Genomic DNA, 17,770 nt, shown 5'->3' on the forward strand with positions numbered 1-17,770 from the left:
GTGGAACCGTACTCCAGGAGATTGATGAGGCCAGGGATTTGGGAGTGTTGGTGGATAGGTAGTTGAAGTTTAGGGCATATTGCAAAAGTGGCTAAAATAGCTCATCAAATCACTTGGTTACTGAAAAATACTTTAATGAATAGAGACAAACAAGTTATTGTTCCTCTATATCGAGCCCTGATAAGACCCCATAAGGACTACTGTGCCGAGATATGGGCACCAGGGTTTCTTCTTGATGAGGTGGAGAGGATCCAGAGACGAGTGACCGAGGTGGTGGCAGGTCTGTGGAATGAACTTTATGAGAACAGGTTGAAGATTTGTGGGTTGCAAAAATTGGTTGATATGATTGAGACATTCAAATTACTTAAGGTTTTCTATAATCCAGAAGATATTTTTGAGAATAGGGCTGGTGGTGGGAGGACTAGGGGCAATACATGGAAGCTGGGCAAAAATGTGGTTAACAGGGGTGTTAGAGCTAGGTAAATGAGTGGAATAAGCTGCCAGATTCTGTTGTGGGTGCTATGACCATGAATGAGTTTAAGGCAAGGTATATGATAGATACTGTGTGAAAGACGATGAGTCTGTTCACTCCTTGGAGTTGCCCGTAATAATAATAACAACATTGTTCTGAGGATGGGAAAAAAGTTCTGTTTTATTCACAATATCTATACACAAGAGAAAGCACAGGAAATATTTTAATAATTAGGTTACATGTGTTTGAAAATTTGGATAACAAAAGTATTATATTATATTCTGCAGATGAAAACTATTCAGCCAATTCCAAGCGCCGAAATTTATCATGATCATAAAAACTGGCACGAACAACTCTTCCTCCAAAATAACGGCCATTAAGGTCAACAACAGCTATTTAAAAAATAAAATGATTAAACATGAATAATATACAATACAAAATTCATACTGTGCTAGTATTTACCATATTTGATAGCATAACTTAGCCTTAAAAACTACTGTTAAACCATACCTGAAAAGAATAATTTAATGTCTGATATAATGGAAATGTTAAACTTGTGGGAAAATAAAAATCGACTAATAAAATCACGTTAATCAAATCTAATAATCATTGGTAAAAATTACAATTCGTCTGTGATCGATTACTGTATTAATAATTCGTTTTATATGGTACTCTTTTAGGAAAGATAAAAAATGAATGCAAAGTAAATGTTTAATAAATGCTTGTACCTACATTAGTTACTGCAATTTTTTATCAAAAAAGTTATCAAGAGTCATTTGAACAGTTTTAGTTTTTTTCTTATCAGCATAAATTCTATGATAACAAGCACAATGACTCTCTCTAGACCTCGGCAAACAAGCATTCTTAGATTAACATCTGGATCCATATCCATTACTTGCTGCTTAAGTGATTCTAATTGTGAAACATTCCATCCAGTTCTTTGTCTCCTTTCGAACCTCAACTTCACATTCCATTTGTTTGTTGTCACTGAAATCTTTTGAATTTGAATCCAATAATTCTTTAACATCTTCTGCATCAAAACCAAGGTCTTCAACCATGTTGTTCACAGAATTTTGAAAACAACCTAAATTATTAGTGCATTTTGGCAAAAGGTTTTACAAACAGCTTTCATGCAGCTAGAAGACACTGCTTCCACAAGTCATTAATGTTTTCAATTGTGTGTTTAATGTTAAAATTTTTCCAAAATTCTTGGAGTATAATCGTATTTTATCCTGTTGTTGTTTCTACTGCCTTTGAGAACATCTTTTTAAGAAAATAGGCTTTGAAAGTTGCAATGATGTCATATTTGATGGAAAAATAAAACTTTCACATTCTCACACAGACCATTAAGAGAATGTAGATGACCAGTTGCGTTATCTAAAAGCTAAGTTATTTCTCTTGCCGGACAAAAATAAGAGTTAAACCAATCTTTGGGACCCAAGCCTTCTAATTCGCACACCAAATTACTAGTAAAAAGTTTTTGTTAGATCCTTTTAAAGCCCTTGGGTTCTGAGTTTGACAGACAAGCAGTGGCTTCAATTTAAAATCTCCATTAGCATTCCCTCTAAGCATAACAGTTGTGCGACCATTTGATACTTTATAGCAGGATGCACTGCTTCTTTTGATATAAAAGTTCTAGATGGCATTTTTTTCCCAATAGAGGCCACATCTACATTGAAAATTTGGTGGTAACCGTAATTTCATTTTGTTTGATAATTTTCTACAGCTCAGCAGGAAATGTAGATACAGCAGCTTCACCTGTTATTTTCAATTTATCTCTAAAACAGCTGATGTTTGTTTCTTTCTCTCATTTTAGGTTGGAAAGTATAGTACACCAAATATTCCATAAAATAAAATATGAACTTTATATATCATTATTAAGTACCAGGCCCATTTAATAAGATCTGAATTTCATCAATGCATTAATAATTACATTCATTTTGGTGACTATTGGGTATTTTTACTAAAATTTGCCAGGTCATCTTAATGTCTAATTACAAAATTAGCAAAATGATTTTAAATAACACAAATTATGTTACAACTAAACTAAATCAAGTACTATATAAATTAAGTGGATATTAAATTCAACATCATCTCAAAGCCCAATACAGAAACTATAAAAGTTTCTGCACAGGCAAAAATTGACCAGAGTTTACAGGAATACACAGCAGTCATACAAGTTGTCCTAGCGAACCTAATAGGAAAAGCACGCATGCTAAACACACCCCCATATATTGCCTTCTATTGGTCAATTTTGATAGGTTTCATTAGTCTGACAGCTTTTTCAAACTCACTGGTTTTCGTCAGAGACTAGACAGAAACTTAAGAGAGCAAAAACTCTCAGTGTCGGAGAGGTGTATTTTCAGTAAGCAAACTCTCGGTTGAATAAAGAGCCAAAGGCTTCATTTTGATGCAAAATTATATAAATTAAGTGGATATTAAATCCAACATCATCTCAAAGCAGAATACAGAAAGTACAAAAGTTTCATGTGAAAATTGACCAGAGAGCTTACGGGAATACACCGCCACCATACTATGAGTTGTTCTAGCCCAACCTAATAGGAAAAGCACGAATGCTAAAAGCACCCGGCATATTGCCTTCTAGTGGTCCATTTTGATAGGTTTCACTAGTCTGACAGTTGTTTCAAACTCACTGGTTTGTCAGAGACCAGGCAGAAACCTAAGAGAGCAAAACTTTCAGTACTAGGGAACTTGGAGTGTTGGAAAGGTGTATTTTCCGTAAATGAACTGTGGGTCAGTGGGTAAAGTATTTGCTAAAATAAAAAAAACTTCATTTCGACGATGCAAATTTATATAAATTAAGTGGATATTAAATCCAACATCATCTCAAAGCCGAATACAGAAACTACAAAAGTTTCATGCAAAAACTGACCAGAGAGATGGTCAATTTTTGAGAATACACTGCCACCATACTATGAGTTGCCTTAGCCGAACCTAATAGGAAAAGCACGAATGCTAAAAGTGCCCGTATATTGTCCTCTCTTGGTCCATTTTGATAGGTTTCACTAGTCTGACAGCTGTTTCAAACTCATTGGTTTTCGTCAGACTAGGCAGAAACCTAAGAGAACAAAAACTCTCAGTACTAGGAACTTACTTTCCTAGTACTGTATTGTTATAACGGTTATTAGTAAATTATGTTAAAATATTATAATTAGTTATAAATCTTCCAACTGTAATAATTTTTTTCTTAAAGTACTTATCTATGTTTCACTTGATCTAAATATCAACAGACCATACCAAATGTATTATCATTTAATCTTGCACAGGCAACGAGAATAATTTCTTAAAAAAAAAAATCTACAATATTTACCTTTAATAGCAGATTCAAGTCTTTTAAATTCTACAAAGATTCGCACTGCTTCATCATCTGGAACATTACCACCAGGTATTTCAAATATCAGACACCGAACAACTTCACCATATTTCCCACATTCCTCTTGTGTCTCAGGTTCTAAATCTTCATCTACCTCTCCAGGACCTACCATATTCTGTTTAATAAAATAAAGTTACCTGATAAGTGCTATATGTGCACATACATACATACATACATACATATCAATAAAAACTGAAATTCTCCTTGAATGACATTAAAGGACTTTTTTTTTTTTACTGAAAAAAAAAAAAGAAAGCTAAAATTATGTCACCTACTTTCTCATAAATTTCTCCTGTTACGGCCGAGATGTCTAATGTATTTTATAATACAGCATGCATCTATGCTATAAGAAATAAATCAAATTTTGATAACAGGGAGAGTAAAACAGAATTTTCAGGAGGGAGAACTCTGCTACCTCCAATGTTAGACAGGCTTAAAAAAAAAAAAAAAAAAAAAAATCACAACCATACAAATGTTGAAAGTGTGTTGTACCACCTTAACCCAGTCCTGAAGATACTTTCAGGCGCAAACTTTGTTTGCTCACACTTGGATAAAGGATTAAACTAAACTTATTATACCAATACAAATGTTCCTTGTATCATAGATGGGATTTACTTCTTTCTAGTTAATAAAGATACTGCAGCAAAACTTGATTAATTTTCTTATGAAAGTATCATAATTATATGGGATTGTGGTCTGATGAGATATCTGCTCGATGATAAGTCTTTGCACTCCTTATACTACTGTGGAATCTTTTATTTATCAGTATGTAACAAATTTGATTTCTGACAATATTATGTCAGTTATCTTGAGGCAATTTCCAAATGTACAATCTTCTGGGTGGAAGTTTAAACCAGGGGTTTGCTATTGCTAGATCTTCTTCCTGACAGAACTGGACAAGGTGATCTCCTCGTTCATTTCTGGTGCGTAAGCCATGCTCTCCAACAATTTCTCCATCATCCCCTCTGCCCATTTTCACATTGAAGTCACCCATCACTGTGTTTATTTCATGTTTCTTTGTTAGATTTTTAATCCCTTTTAAGTGTTCATAAAACTCTTCAACTTCTTCACTTTTGTCAGCTGTGGGTGCATAAGCTTGGATGATATTTATATTAACAGGGTTTCCCTTAAGTTGTAACAGCATTATCCTCTCAGAAAATGGAATCCGATAATGGGTTTTAATATTAATAACTGCAAAATGTTGCATTTTGGAATACAGAAATATAAGGTGCTGTGCTGCAGGAAGTAGATGAGATTTGGGAGTGATGGTTGACAGCAGAGACTGAAATTTAGAGGGCATATTGCATTGTTGTAAGGATGGAACATCATAGTGCTGCTATGATAAGAAATTCTCTAACATTTAGGGATAAGGAAGTGGTTTTGCCACTATATAAAGCACTGATCAGACCACACTTGGACTATTGTGCTCAACTTTGGTCACCAGTTTTCAATGAGGAAACACTTGAGAGGATCCAGATACAAGTGACTAAGACAATATTAGGACTTTAGAATACTGGCTATGGAGAGGGAGAGGTTGAAGAATGTGGATTGCAGAGTTTGGTGGAAAGGAGGAAAAGAGATGATATGACAGACGTTTAAGTTAGTGAGAGGATTTTATTGGATTATTCCAAAGGGGGATTTAAAAGGAGTAATAGGCAAGAGAGGAAGAACCAGAGGCCATCCCTATAAGTTATGTAAGAGCATGGTGAAGAGGGGGGTGCAAGGAGTAGATTTTTTACATGGAAAATTGTCAGTGAATGGAACACATTACCCGATATATTTTATGTTATTAATGCAAGAAGTGTTAAGGATTTTAAGATTTGGTATGATAAATATGTTGTCAGTCGAATGAACCTCCCACAATGAGTCTGCAACTCCATGGAGGGTGTAATAATAAATATTTGCTTCAGTTTAGTAAGTTTGCAATTAGTAAAAAGAAGAAAGGGCCAATAATGCCAAATGCCAAAACTGGAAAGAAGTTCAGAGTTATTTTTCCAATGTTTAAGGAGACCACTCAGTTGCAATGCCTTTCTTGAGACTTCAAAGCAAATGACAAATAATCTGCAGAAAAATCCTGTTATTACATGCATCATAAGAAATGCAACTTCATACAAAGGCACATCATTCATTATAGTTAGTTACTTTGTTTTTATTTGTCTGTCAGAATTTCCTGAAATCATGGTTGAAAAAAATAAATATATATAATTTATCCACTGTTTATGTATTTATGTATGAAGGGTTTCCAAAAAGTAAGGTAACAGAATTTTTTTTCTCAAGAATGTTTAATAATAGGAAGTTGAAATTTTACACCAATAAATAAGTGAATATGCACTACTTCTCCACAAAGTCTCCAAATTTATTGATGCACTTGTCCCTATACCAGTACTGACTAAGTCCGTGCCCACACCCAGTAACCAACATTGCACTGCCTGATGAATTTCCTCAACTGAAGTGATGCCTGTTGGAAAGGATTTTCTTGAGGAGGGTGAACAAAGGAAGTCTGGGCTGTAGGAGGAGGGGGTGATGTGGCAGCAGAGTTTCCCAATGATTACAGCGTAACCATTCATTAGTGGTGTGCACAGTAGCATTGTTGAGCACCAAAGTCATGCCGCTTATAAGGAGTCCTGGTCATTTACGTTCAAATGTTGGCTTTCAGTTTGTCCAACGTTGCATAGTCAAGATGATCTTCACTTGCATATTTTCCTAGATCTGCTAGTCAAACACCTTCCTGATGGTTCATTATCTTTTTCTGTTTATAGAAATCCTACATATAGTGGGAGATATTTACACAATCACACCAGCATCCAGCTCAATAATATGGTATCCTAAAAGCACTAATTCACAGAGCCAGAGCAATCTATTCTGATGATAATGTGCTCACCACTAAACTCAACTTCCTTGCATCACGCTCTTTTAGCCAATGACTACATGCTCCCCAGAAATCCCATCACCTAATATACAAGACCACAGCTAATCTGTTACCATCCCATACATTCAGGCACATTTGTGTGCTTATTTTGCATCATATTTATTTATTAGCTCATCACCATATTTAAACCACACATCAAACTGACAACTCTCATCTGTTTACATAAGGATAAACTCTCTTCCTTATCGCATCCAGGAACATATGAAGTGAATTGGTTTATTATGGACAGACGGGGAGAACATAAAAAATGCATTCAGTGCTAGCGTTGAGGCAAAGTCGGGATTAGTAGCCCATGCCTTGGAAAAACCTTTATTCAGGATCAAATGGGGGGAAAAAAGTGTACAGAAGTCATAAATGTGGGAGACAGTAATTTTAAGATCCAATTAATAGTTTATTTCACTCCCTTTATCCAACAATAGATGGTACCAATTAGGATTTTAGTTCCCATTACAATTTTTTAAACTGGTGCCACTTAACTAAATTGTTGCTGTTCATGTACTGTGACAAACTGTTTTCATGCTCTGAAGATGCTGGATATAATACCCGTGAAATATGCAATTAAGTTAAATATTAATTATTTTCCTGTTGTGAATTAATACCATTAAATAAATTAACATTAAATCCATAAGCCAGCCTTTCTACCTGTTTACAGCATCATGAACTGCATACATGCAACTGTTGATTCATTTTAAATATTCGTTAATACCGATACCATTAGCTTATTTGTTGTAAATCCAGCTATTATAAATATCAAGTAATTTTACTTCATTATTCTGAAGAAGTGTACTTATAATGCACACAACACTAGTTGAGACTTCATTTTGTTGGTAGTGATCATCATGATATTTCAGATGCAAATAATTACTGAAAACTTTAAGATAATATTGTAAATGACAGTCTGGATATTTTTTTTAAGGGATTAAGAAGTTCAGTGTTGTGAGGTCTACATCTAATATGGAATATATCTAATCTAGAAACTTAGCTTTAGCCACAGCATCTAATTTTGTCATTTAACTCTCATGAGAATGCACATTTTTTGATGTTTACTTCATCCTTTACATGACTAAACAGAAACACATCTTAGGCAGAGTAAAATCAGATCTATGATGCAGATGGGAAATCAGTTCTCTACCCAATCACTAATTCACAAGAAGTTCTCAGGCAACCTATAAACTAATATCATTGATAATGCCAGTTGATCAAAATTCATATCACATCAGTATAATGTACACAAAAAGCTGAAAAAAAAATAAACAGAAAAGCTTGACTTAAATACAAATATATATTTTCACAAACACTAATAAGATATGAAGATAGGTTCACGCAGTAGTGCTAAAGAGTTCAAATATTAAAATATGATTAAAGTATATATTAGAAATTTCAAGCTGCAAACAATTTGTAGCATTTCTTTGTCATTGGTCTGTGTTGCATAATATACAGGGTGTTCGGGATAAATTTGACAGTTTCGTAAGGAAAAAGAAAATCTTCTTTGTATCTATTAAATTTAATGAATTGACAAAAAAACATTACAGGCAGAGTTAATTACAATACTATCAACAAGATTTACTCAAAATAACCACCATTAGCATCGATCACAGCTTCAATTCTGCTTCGGAACCTCGAACAAGCTGATGCTACAGTCTCCCTGGGAAGGGCCGCAAAAACTGTTTTAATTTTATCCATTAACTGGGCTTTTGTATTACTGGAAGTGCGATTGGTGTCTTTTTCACCTGCGCCCCATACAAAATAATCCATGGGGTTAAGGTCTGGGGAGTTTGGAGGCCAAACATTTGGACTGGTGAAGTCGTAGAAATTTTCAGACAACCATTTTTGACTTTTCCCAGAGGTGTGGCAAGGGGCCGAATCCTGCTGCCATACATACGGCCTACCATTGCCTACCCTTGTTATCCAGGGCTTGACTACAGTTAGCAACTCCACGAACAAAGCCCGAATTCCAATGCCAGGGTTCTTCAACACCTGTTCCTGCAGATTTGCGAGGAATTCTGCTGTACGAACGCAATCAGATCGTCTGCTAGGGATCTTTCTTCTTGCTACATCCTCGTAGTCACCATTGCAAGTCTCTAGTTCATGCCTGATTGTTTTTACTGTATTCAGGGAGCATTGGGCAGCAGTCGTAATATCCTTATTTTGATGGCGGGCACGAATCATCATGATACAAGTTATTCTCTTCCATGATTCAGGTGGGTTCCAGCTATCCATCCTTTCTCACATCTTGTATATGAATGAAGAAGGGTCCAAACTTTTAAATGAAGAGAAGTGTGTGTTAATACATGTAACTTACGGAAAAATATAATTAATTATAAATATGTCAAATTTATCCCGAACACCCTGTATATATCACCCTCATAGTTAAGTCAACCTTGCCTCCTTGAGGTGAGACCCATTACCACCCAAGATGCTCTGCCAATGCCAGTGAACACTCCCACATTTAAATAGAAGGGTCAAAGCTGTATAACTGAGAGGAGACCTCCACATAGCCTTTAAAGGAATGCGGAGAACCGACCAGGGCTTCGGACCTAATGTCCAATCCTCACCTTCTCGTGGTGCACCCTGTTGGGTATCTACTTTGATACTGAACGAACGAGGATGGGCTGGCAATTTGGGATTTAGCCGACCAAATTGTATTCTTATTGGTTAAACCAAAATAAAAAATGATGGTACAACATGACAAAATTTCATGACGGCTGGGGCGTCGCCCGGTTAAACAAGGCCCCCGTTGTTTTCGCCAGGGAACCAGGGCGAACAGCGAAAAGTCAGCTACTGGAACAAATCTGAAAACAAACCCCAACTCAACATCACCAGAGTTAAAGATCGGTACTATCAACGTAAGAAGCCTGAATGGCAAAGAAATGGAGATAGCTGAGGAATTAGATAAGTACCAGATCGACATAATAGGGGTGACTGAAACAAAAAAGACCAAAACTGGTGAGATCTTTCTGAGCAATAAATACAAAATGTTATATTCAGGCAATAACAATCAAGGAAAAGAAGGAGTAGCCATAGTATTCAACACAAAATACGAGGCTAATCTTCTTGAATGGCAGTCAGTCGCAAGTAGAGTAATGTGGGCAAATATGAGAATGGGGAACTGGACAATGAGACTATTTGTGCCTATGGTCCCACAGAAGGTTCTATTAAGGTAGAAGTGGAGGAATTTTTTGAGGCTTTAGAAAAAGCAACTGACACAATGAAAAAGGAAAAGTTGGTCCTTGTTGGGGATCTAAATAGTAGAGTAGGAAATGATTGTGAGACATACAAAAATATTTTGGGAAAATTTGGAGAAAAGAGCAAAGCTAATAATAATGGCAAATATCTGTTGGATTTCTGCTCAGGACATGGACTGGTTATTACTAACACCATGTTCCAACATAAAAATGGGCACAAATTCACATGGAGAGAAGAGGCTAGGAATAAGAAAAGTCTCATTGACTATGTTATTGTTGATAGTGATGTTTTCTCCCTGGTGCAGGACACCAGAGTGTACAGAGGATTTGAAATTGGAAGTGATCACTATTTAGTCTTGAGCAGGATAAAATTGAATTTCATATTGAAAAGAATGACATGTAAGAAAGTTTTAAAGGGAATAAAAGTTGAGCAGCTCTCAGATGTAAACTGTAGACTAAAATACAGAAATATTATTGAAAAGAAAATGAAAGAGTTTGAGAACAGGAATCAAACCTTGGAGATTCAGTGGCAAACTCTGAAGGAAACATCGATTGATTCTGCCAGAGAGGCATGTGGTGAGGTTGTGTGCAAAGATAAAAAAAATCAGAACTCCCTGGTGGACACAGGAAGTTAAAGAGGCAGTGAAGGAAAAGAAGAAAGCATATCAAAAGTTCCTGGCAAATAAGTCAGCTTTTACTCTTACAGAATACAGAGACAAATGTAAGAAAGCTGAACAGTGTGTAAAACTAGCTAAACAAAAGTCATGGGAGGACTTTGGCAAGAATATAGAAAATAAATATCAAGAAGATGGTAAGATATTCTGGAGGTTATTGAAGAAACTTAGAAATGGAGGAAAGAGTGCTGTAAAAGGAGTTAGAGATGATAAAGGTGACATGAAAACAGGAGAAAAAGATATCCTTGAAGTATGGAGTAATTACTTCGAAAAATTGCTAAATGAAACAAGCAGTGATAGCACAGTGGTAAAAAGCATTCTACAGGCATACAGTCAGGAATACATATCCATACTTGAAGTAGAAAAAAGCCATCAAAGGCTTGAAATATGGAAAGGCAGCAAGAATAGATGATATTCGACCAGAAATGCTGAAGTACGGTGGTATAAAAGTCTTACAGTGGCTGCACTGCATAGTTCAGAAAGCCTGGACAGAGGGACGAATTCCCGATGATTGGAGTAGAGCTCTCATAGTACCCATATATAAAAAGGGAAATAAAACTGAATGTGAGAATTACAGAGGTATTTCCCTACTGAGTGTTCCTGGCAAGATCTATGCAAGTATACTTGAGAAACGGTTGAGAAGAATTGTGGAAGAAAAGTTTAGTGAAGAACAAGCTGGATTCAGGCCAAATAGAGGCTGTCAGGATCAGATCTTCACTTTACGACAAATAGTCGAGAAAGCATGGGAATATAACAAAGATCTGTATTTAAGTTTTGTCGATTTGGAAAAGGCATATGACAAGGTGCCAAGAGAGAAGCTATTCAATACGATGCAGTTATATGGTGTCAATGGGGCATTATATCAAGCAATACTTAGTCTTTATTTGAGTTGTGAGTCAGCAGTTAGAATTGAAGGAAGTACAGGAAGATGGTTTAATGTTAAATCTAGTGTGAGACAAGGATGTACATTATCCCCTCTGTTATTCTATTCATTATCTATATGGATCACATTATGAAGGAATGTGGTATTAAACCTGATATCAAAATTGGAGATGTTAATGTCAGCTCTTTGCTTTATGCGGATGATGTTATACTTCTAAATAAATCCGCTACAAGTCTGCAAGATTCTCTGACTAAATTGAATAGCTGTTGTAATAGATATGGTATGAAGGTCAGCAATAAAAAGACAAAGACAATGAAAATAGGCAGAATCATTGAAAATGTCAACTGTGTTGTGAATGGAGAACCTGTGGAACAAGTAAAACATTTCAGCTACTTAGGCACAATTTTTACTGAAGATGGTAAACTAAATATAGAAATAGACAACAGAATCAGCAAAGCTGGTATCGTGGGAAGTCAATTGAATAAATTCATATGGAATAAGAAAGAAATTAGTCGGAACACTAAATTAGCTGTATACAAGACTGTGTTCAAACCAATTTTAACTTATGGATCTGAGAGCTGGGTCAGAAGTAAAACACTTGACCAAAGACTAGAGACCGCAGATATGAGAGTCCTGAGAAAGATTAGAGGCGTGAACAGATGGCATCAATGGCAATATCATATTAAAAATGAGGATATTAGGAAAGAACTTGACATTGTCAGCATCCAGGAATGTGTTAGCAGAGCTAATCTCAGATGGTATGGTCACTTAAATAGAATGGGAGAGGAAAGATTAGCAAAACAAGTGTTCTCTGCCAGGTTGGCAGGAAAACGACCCAGAGGAAGACCAAGATATAGGTGGATTGATACGGTACAAAGTGCCTTAGACGATAGAAATATAAGATCTGATAATGTTGGAGTCTTGACAAGTAACAGACTGATTTGGAGGAAAATTGTAGATAGGAAGTTAGTAATGATGTAATTTTTTCATGTAGTACTGTCATATCCTGTACACCCCTTGAGGGTACATGGCAGGAATTTGATGATGATGATGATCTTTTTAGTCATAGGAAATGCTAACCAAACATATCAAGATGGTACAAGACCTTTATTTACTGATGAAACACCACCACCTTGCTTATTGACTGTCAGTGACTGTTTTTGTGTTTAGTACCCAGACAAGGGATGTGGTTCCTCCCCCAATCTTCTGCCATGCAGTGCATGTGATTAAAGGGTATGCCAGACATATTGTAGAGATATAGAATCTCCCCATCTTTTACTATAGCAGAAAAACAGGCATGTTGGCCACCAGATATTGTATAAGAGCAAATTCGATGATAATGCATTTGAGTTGGATAAAGGTTTACAGCGATACTGCTAGATTTTGCAAAGGCCTTTGACAAGACACCACATGGAATTCTAATCAGTAAACTGCAGCACATGGGATGGATAAAGAGTTGGTGAGATGGATAGTTATCAGAAAGTAGTTTATTCAAGAATAGAACCCAAAAGAAGGCCTGTGCCTAGTGGCGTGGTTCTGTTCTTGGACTGCTGTTTAATTTGTTCATTAACAATACAGGAAAGGATCTGATTGGAACTATTCAGTTATTTGCTGATGCAAAGTTGTATAGAGCAGTAGTTAATACAGATGATGTCAAAATTTCGTAGGATGATTTGGATAGATTTTCAGAATTGGTAAAGGAGAATGGATGTCAGTTTAATGTGGCACCCCCTATTTTCATTGTTATAACAAGACAATGAAAATAGGCAGACACATTGAAAATATCAACTGCCTTGTGAATGGAGAACCTATAGAACAAGTAAAACATTTCAGCTACTTAATCACGATTTTTAGTGAAGATGGTAAATTAAATATGGAAGTACATCACAGAATCAACAAAGTTGGTGTGGAAGGAAGTCAACTGAATGAATTTATATGGAATAAGAGAGAAATTAGTCAAAACATTAAATTAGCTGTATACAACACAGTGTTCAAACCAATTTTAACTTATGGATCTGAGACCTGGGTTAGAAATAAAACACTTGACCAAAGACTAGAGACCGCAGATATGAGAGTCCGGAGAAAGATTAGGGATGTGAACATATGGCATCAATGGCAAAATGATATTAAAAATGAGGATATTAGGAAAGAATTTGACATTGTTAGCAGAGCTAATCTCAGGTGGTATGGTCAGTTAAACAGAATGGGCAAGGAAAGATTAGCAAAACAAGTGTTCTCTGCCAGGTTGGCAGGAAAAAAGACCCAAGGGGAAGACTAAGACATGGGTGGATTGATATGGTAAAAAGTGCCTTAGAAGATAGAAATATAAGATCTGACAATGTTGGAGTCTTGACATGTAACAGATTGATTTTAAGGAAAATTGTGGATAGGAAGTTAGTAATGATGTAAATTTTTCATGCAGTACTAAACATATCTTGTATACCCATTGAGGGCATGTCAGGAATTTGATGATAATGATGAATAAGTGTAAGGTTTTGGGGTGAAAAGATTACCAGCTGTATACTACATTAGTGAAACTACTCCAGAGACTTGGGAGTGTTAGTGGATAGGGAGTTAAAGTTTAGGGAACACCAGGGTTTCTTGGTGGAGAGGATCACTCACCTGGATCCTCTCCATCAAGACTTGGTAGCAGGTCATTCCATGGAATGACCCTTACAAAAATTTGTTGATAGACAGAGAAGTGGTGATATGATTGAGACATTCACATTACTGAAGGGTTTTTACAAGATTAATTCAGAAGAAATTTTTCAGAACAAGTCTGGTGTGGAGAACTGGGAGCCATCCATGGAAACTGGGTAAGAGCATAGTTAGCAAAGATATTAAAACCAAGCTTTTTGCTTGAAGAGTAGTGAATGAGTGGAATAGGGAGCCATGACTGTGAATAAGTTCAAAGCAAAGTATGATAGATACTGCACCAATGTTGGATAGTTCTTGACATGATGTTTAGGGCCTCTCTCAATGAGTCTAAGGACTCCTTGGAGTTACCTGTAAGAATAATAACGAAAATAAAATTAAAAAAATGCAGACTCTTTTTTTTTTTTCCCTGATCAGCTGAAGGGAGAGAATGCATAATGGTATGAGAGAAGCAGTGTTAAAGCAACATAAGGTGGAGACCAGATGCTCTCTGTATGGACAACATATCTAAGATCTCTTTGCACAGAACAATCCTATGCTCTTTATCTCTTAGCTTCTGAAATACTAATCTGACAGTAAACATGAATAAATATATTGTCCCCATGGTTAAAATAAAAAAAAATCCCCCAAAATTTAAAAACTGTTAATGAAACTTTTCTTTCACATTCATGGTATAAACAACCTAAATGAGGTGCATCATCACCTGTGGAATCCAAACCTGATCTGTTTGGATTCCACAGGTGATGTCAAATCCAAATGCAACACTGTAACAACCACTACAGCCCAACTTCACTATCAAAACTACACTCTGTATGATTCAATTCATTCTGTTATATGAATGACCCTTGTACTTATGTGCCATATGATATTCCTTGCCAAAGGATGCACTTTTTTTTCCCCCTATACACAAAAGGCAGAAAAGCCTATAACAAACAGATACTGTGTGGGCAGGGTCAGGAATAGAGTAATCTGTTGATATTCTTCTTGAACTGTTGGAAATGTTGGAGTCCTTTGGAAATGCTTCATGGGGGAGAGTGTTCTACAGAACTGAGGTGAAAGGAATGAAAGATGACTGGGAGTAGAAAGTTCTGTTAGTATAGTTCAACTGTAAAGGAATATTGAGCAGCTGTAGCACGAGTTCCTGTAGATCTTGCAGAAATGGTAGGCATAATACCTACCATTCTGCTAAACAATGGCCATGGAAATATCTACGGAGGAGACACAATGCAAAAAAGTGGCTGAAGAGAACTGTCATTTATAAACAACATCAAGAATTTTTAGGTGCATCACCTCACACATGAGAGCAGTATTCTAATGTAGGTTGGATTTGGAATTTAAACAGAGTAAATACCATCTTGAGGGGAAAAGGTGCTAAGTTTTTTGAAAGCTGATGATTCCCAAGTAGTGACATGATTGTACTTTTTTTATCATTATTATTCATGACACCTCCAAGGAGTCCGCAGACTCATCGCGGAAGGTCACCTACTATTTATACAACTGTCTCAACCACTACACCGAACTTCTACTACCAATCATCTCCATTAACACCATCTACCACCCACTTACACCATCACAACTAGTGTTTTTTGTCTGTAAATTGCATGTGTTCTGAAGGGCCGATTTGTCTGTATGCAGGATGAAAAACCTAAGTTTCTGGGAGAAAAAACCCTGCTACCTCCGTATGAGATCGGCTAACTCACCTTCGATTGAAAATCGTCCACATAAAGATTCCTCCCGTTACGATGAGAAGTGAACTTAGGCCTATTCCAATCGAAAGGCGCAATGTACCATTGTTCTTCCAATTGCGCTACGGAGGCACTTGTTCCAGGAAAGTTTTGAGTCTGTCTGAGAACAGAGATTTAGACTTGGATGTTGAGCTGAGAATTATCACAAATAAGTGGAGAAGATGTAAAGACTTTTTTTTTTTATGAGAAAACAAGAATGTGGCTCAAGATTTCATTGACTCATTGTGTTCCACTGATCTGCTGTCTACTAGCACCACAATTCTGTATCCATGCAGGTAATCACACTTATCGCAGAAATGTGATTTCCTGCAATCCAATCACCATAATAATGAAGTCACCCTCCTGGTTCCCATGTTGTGATGAGAAAAATCTTTATATGGGCTTTTTCAAATAATTGAGAGTTAGCCAATCTCATATGGAGGTAGCAGTTTTTTCTCATTGAAACTTTGGTTTTTTTCATCCCAAGTACAGGCAAATCTGCCATGAGAACACACACAATTTACATACAATAAATACTCTTAGTGGTGGTGATGGGTGGGATGGCACTGAAAGCAGGATAATTAAGTAGAGGGAGAGACGATAAGACAGGTGTAGCAGAGTGCCCTCTAGTGATGAGTTCTTGGAGCTGAGAGAGTCTTCAACTCATCAGGATTCTTGACAATCCTCTTCATTCACCTCAACACTTGTGATATTTTCATAACTAGTTATTCTTCTAGATATAGTATTGAGGTCACTGCTCTCCTGATTATTTGGATCACAATCTTTTCCAAGTTTCATCTATAGTACAACATCCTCCCTTTGTGATTATAACATCAAACAGGAAGACCTTTTGTGCCTATGGTCCCATAGAAGGTTCTACTAAAGTAGAAGTGGAGGAAACTTTTGAGGCTTTAGAGAAAGCAAATGACACAATGAAAAAGGAAAAAGTTGGTCCTCATCATCATCATCATCAAATTCCTGCCATGTACCCTCAAGGGGTGTACAGGATATGACAGTACTACATGAAAAAATTACATCATTACTAACTTCCTATCTACAATTTTCCTCCAAATCAGTCTGTTACTTGTCAAGACTCCAACATTATCAGATCTTATATTTCTATCGTCTAAGGTACTTTGTACCGTATCAATCCACCTATATCTTGGTCTTCCTCTGGGTCGTTTTCCTGCCAACCTGGCAGAGAACACTTGTTTTGCTAATCTTTCCTCTCCCATTCTATTTAAGTGACCATACCATCTGAGATTAGCTCTGCTAACGCATTCCTGGATGCTGACAATGTCAAGTTCTTTCCTAATATCCTCATTTTTAATATGATATTGCCATTGATGCCATCTGTTCACGCCTCTAATCTTTCTCAGGACTCTCATATCTGCGGTCTCTAGTCTTTGGTCAAGTGTTTTACTTCTGACCCAGCTCTCAGATCCATAAGTTAAAATTGGTTTGAACACAGTCTTGTATACAGCTAATTTAGTGTTCCGACTAATTTCTTTCTTATTCCATATGAATTTATTCAATTGACTTCCCACGATACCAGCTTTGCTGATTCTGTTGTCTATTTCTATATTTAGTTTACCATCTTCAGTAAAAAATGTGCCTAAGTAGCTGAAATGTTTTACTTGTTCCACAGGTTCTCCATTCACAACACAGTTGACATTTTCAATGATTCTGCCTATTTTCATTGTCTTTGTCTTTTTATTGCTGACCTTCATACCATATCTATTACAACAGCTATTCAATTTAGTCAGAGAATCTTGCAGACTTGTAGCGGATTTATTTAGAAGTATAACATCATCCGCATAAAGCAAAGAGCTGACATTAACATCTCCAATTTTG

General features: G+C 36.4%; 1 protein-coding gene across 4 annotated transcripts in view; it reads right to left on the bottom strand.

Annotated features, from left to right (window-relative positions):
- Window positions 1–622: 622 nt before the first annotated feature.
- Spf45 (splicing factor 45) overlaps window positions 623–17,770 on the bottom strand; it is a 362,347-nt gene continuing 345,199 nt past the window's right edge. For all 4 annotated transcript variants that reach the window (XM_090392270.1, XM_090392272.1, XM_090392269.1 and 1 more), the window contains 2 exons: window positions 3,804–3,981; window positions 623–864 (listed from right to left, as the gene is read on the bottom strand). In XM_090392270.1, coding sequence (XP_090248396.1) covers window positions 767–864; window positions 3,804–3,981 — 276 coding nt within the window. In that variant the 3' untranslated portion in view covers window positions 623–766. The remainder of the gene's footprint in view (window positions 865–3,803; window positions 3,982–17,770) is intronic.

The sequence above is a fragment of the Typopeltis vanoorti genome, chromosome 5 (assembly GCF_054136105.1).
Source record: "Typopeltis vanoorti isolate ZY-2024b chromosome 5, IOZ_Tvanoo_1.0, whole genome shotgun sequence".
Taxonomy (NCBI): Eukaryota; Metazoa; Arthropoda; class Arachnida; order Uropygi; family Thelyphonidae; genus Typopeltis; species Typopeltis vanoorti.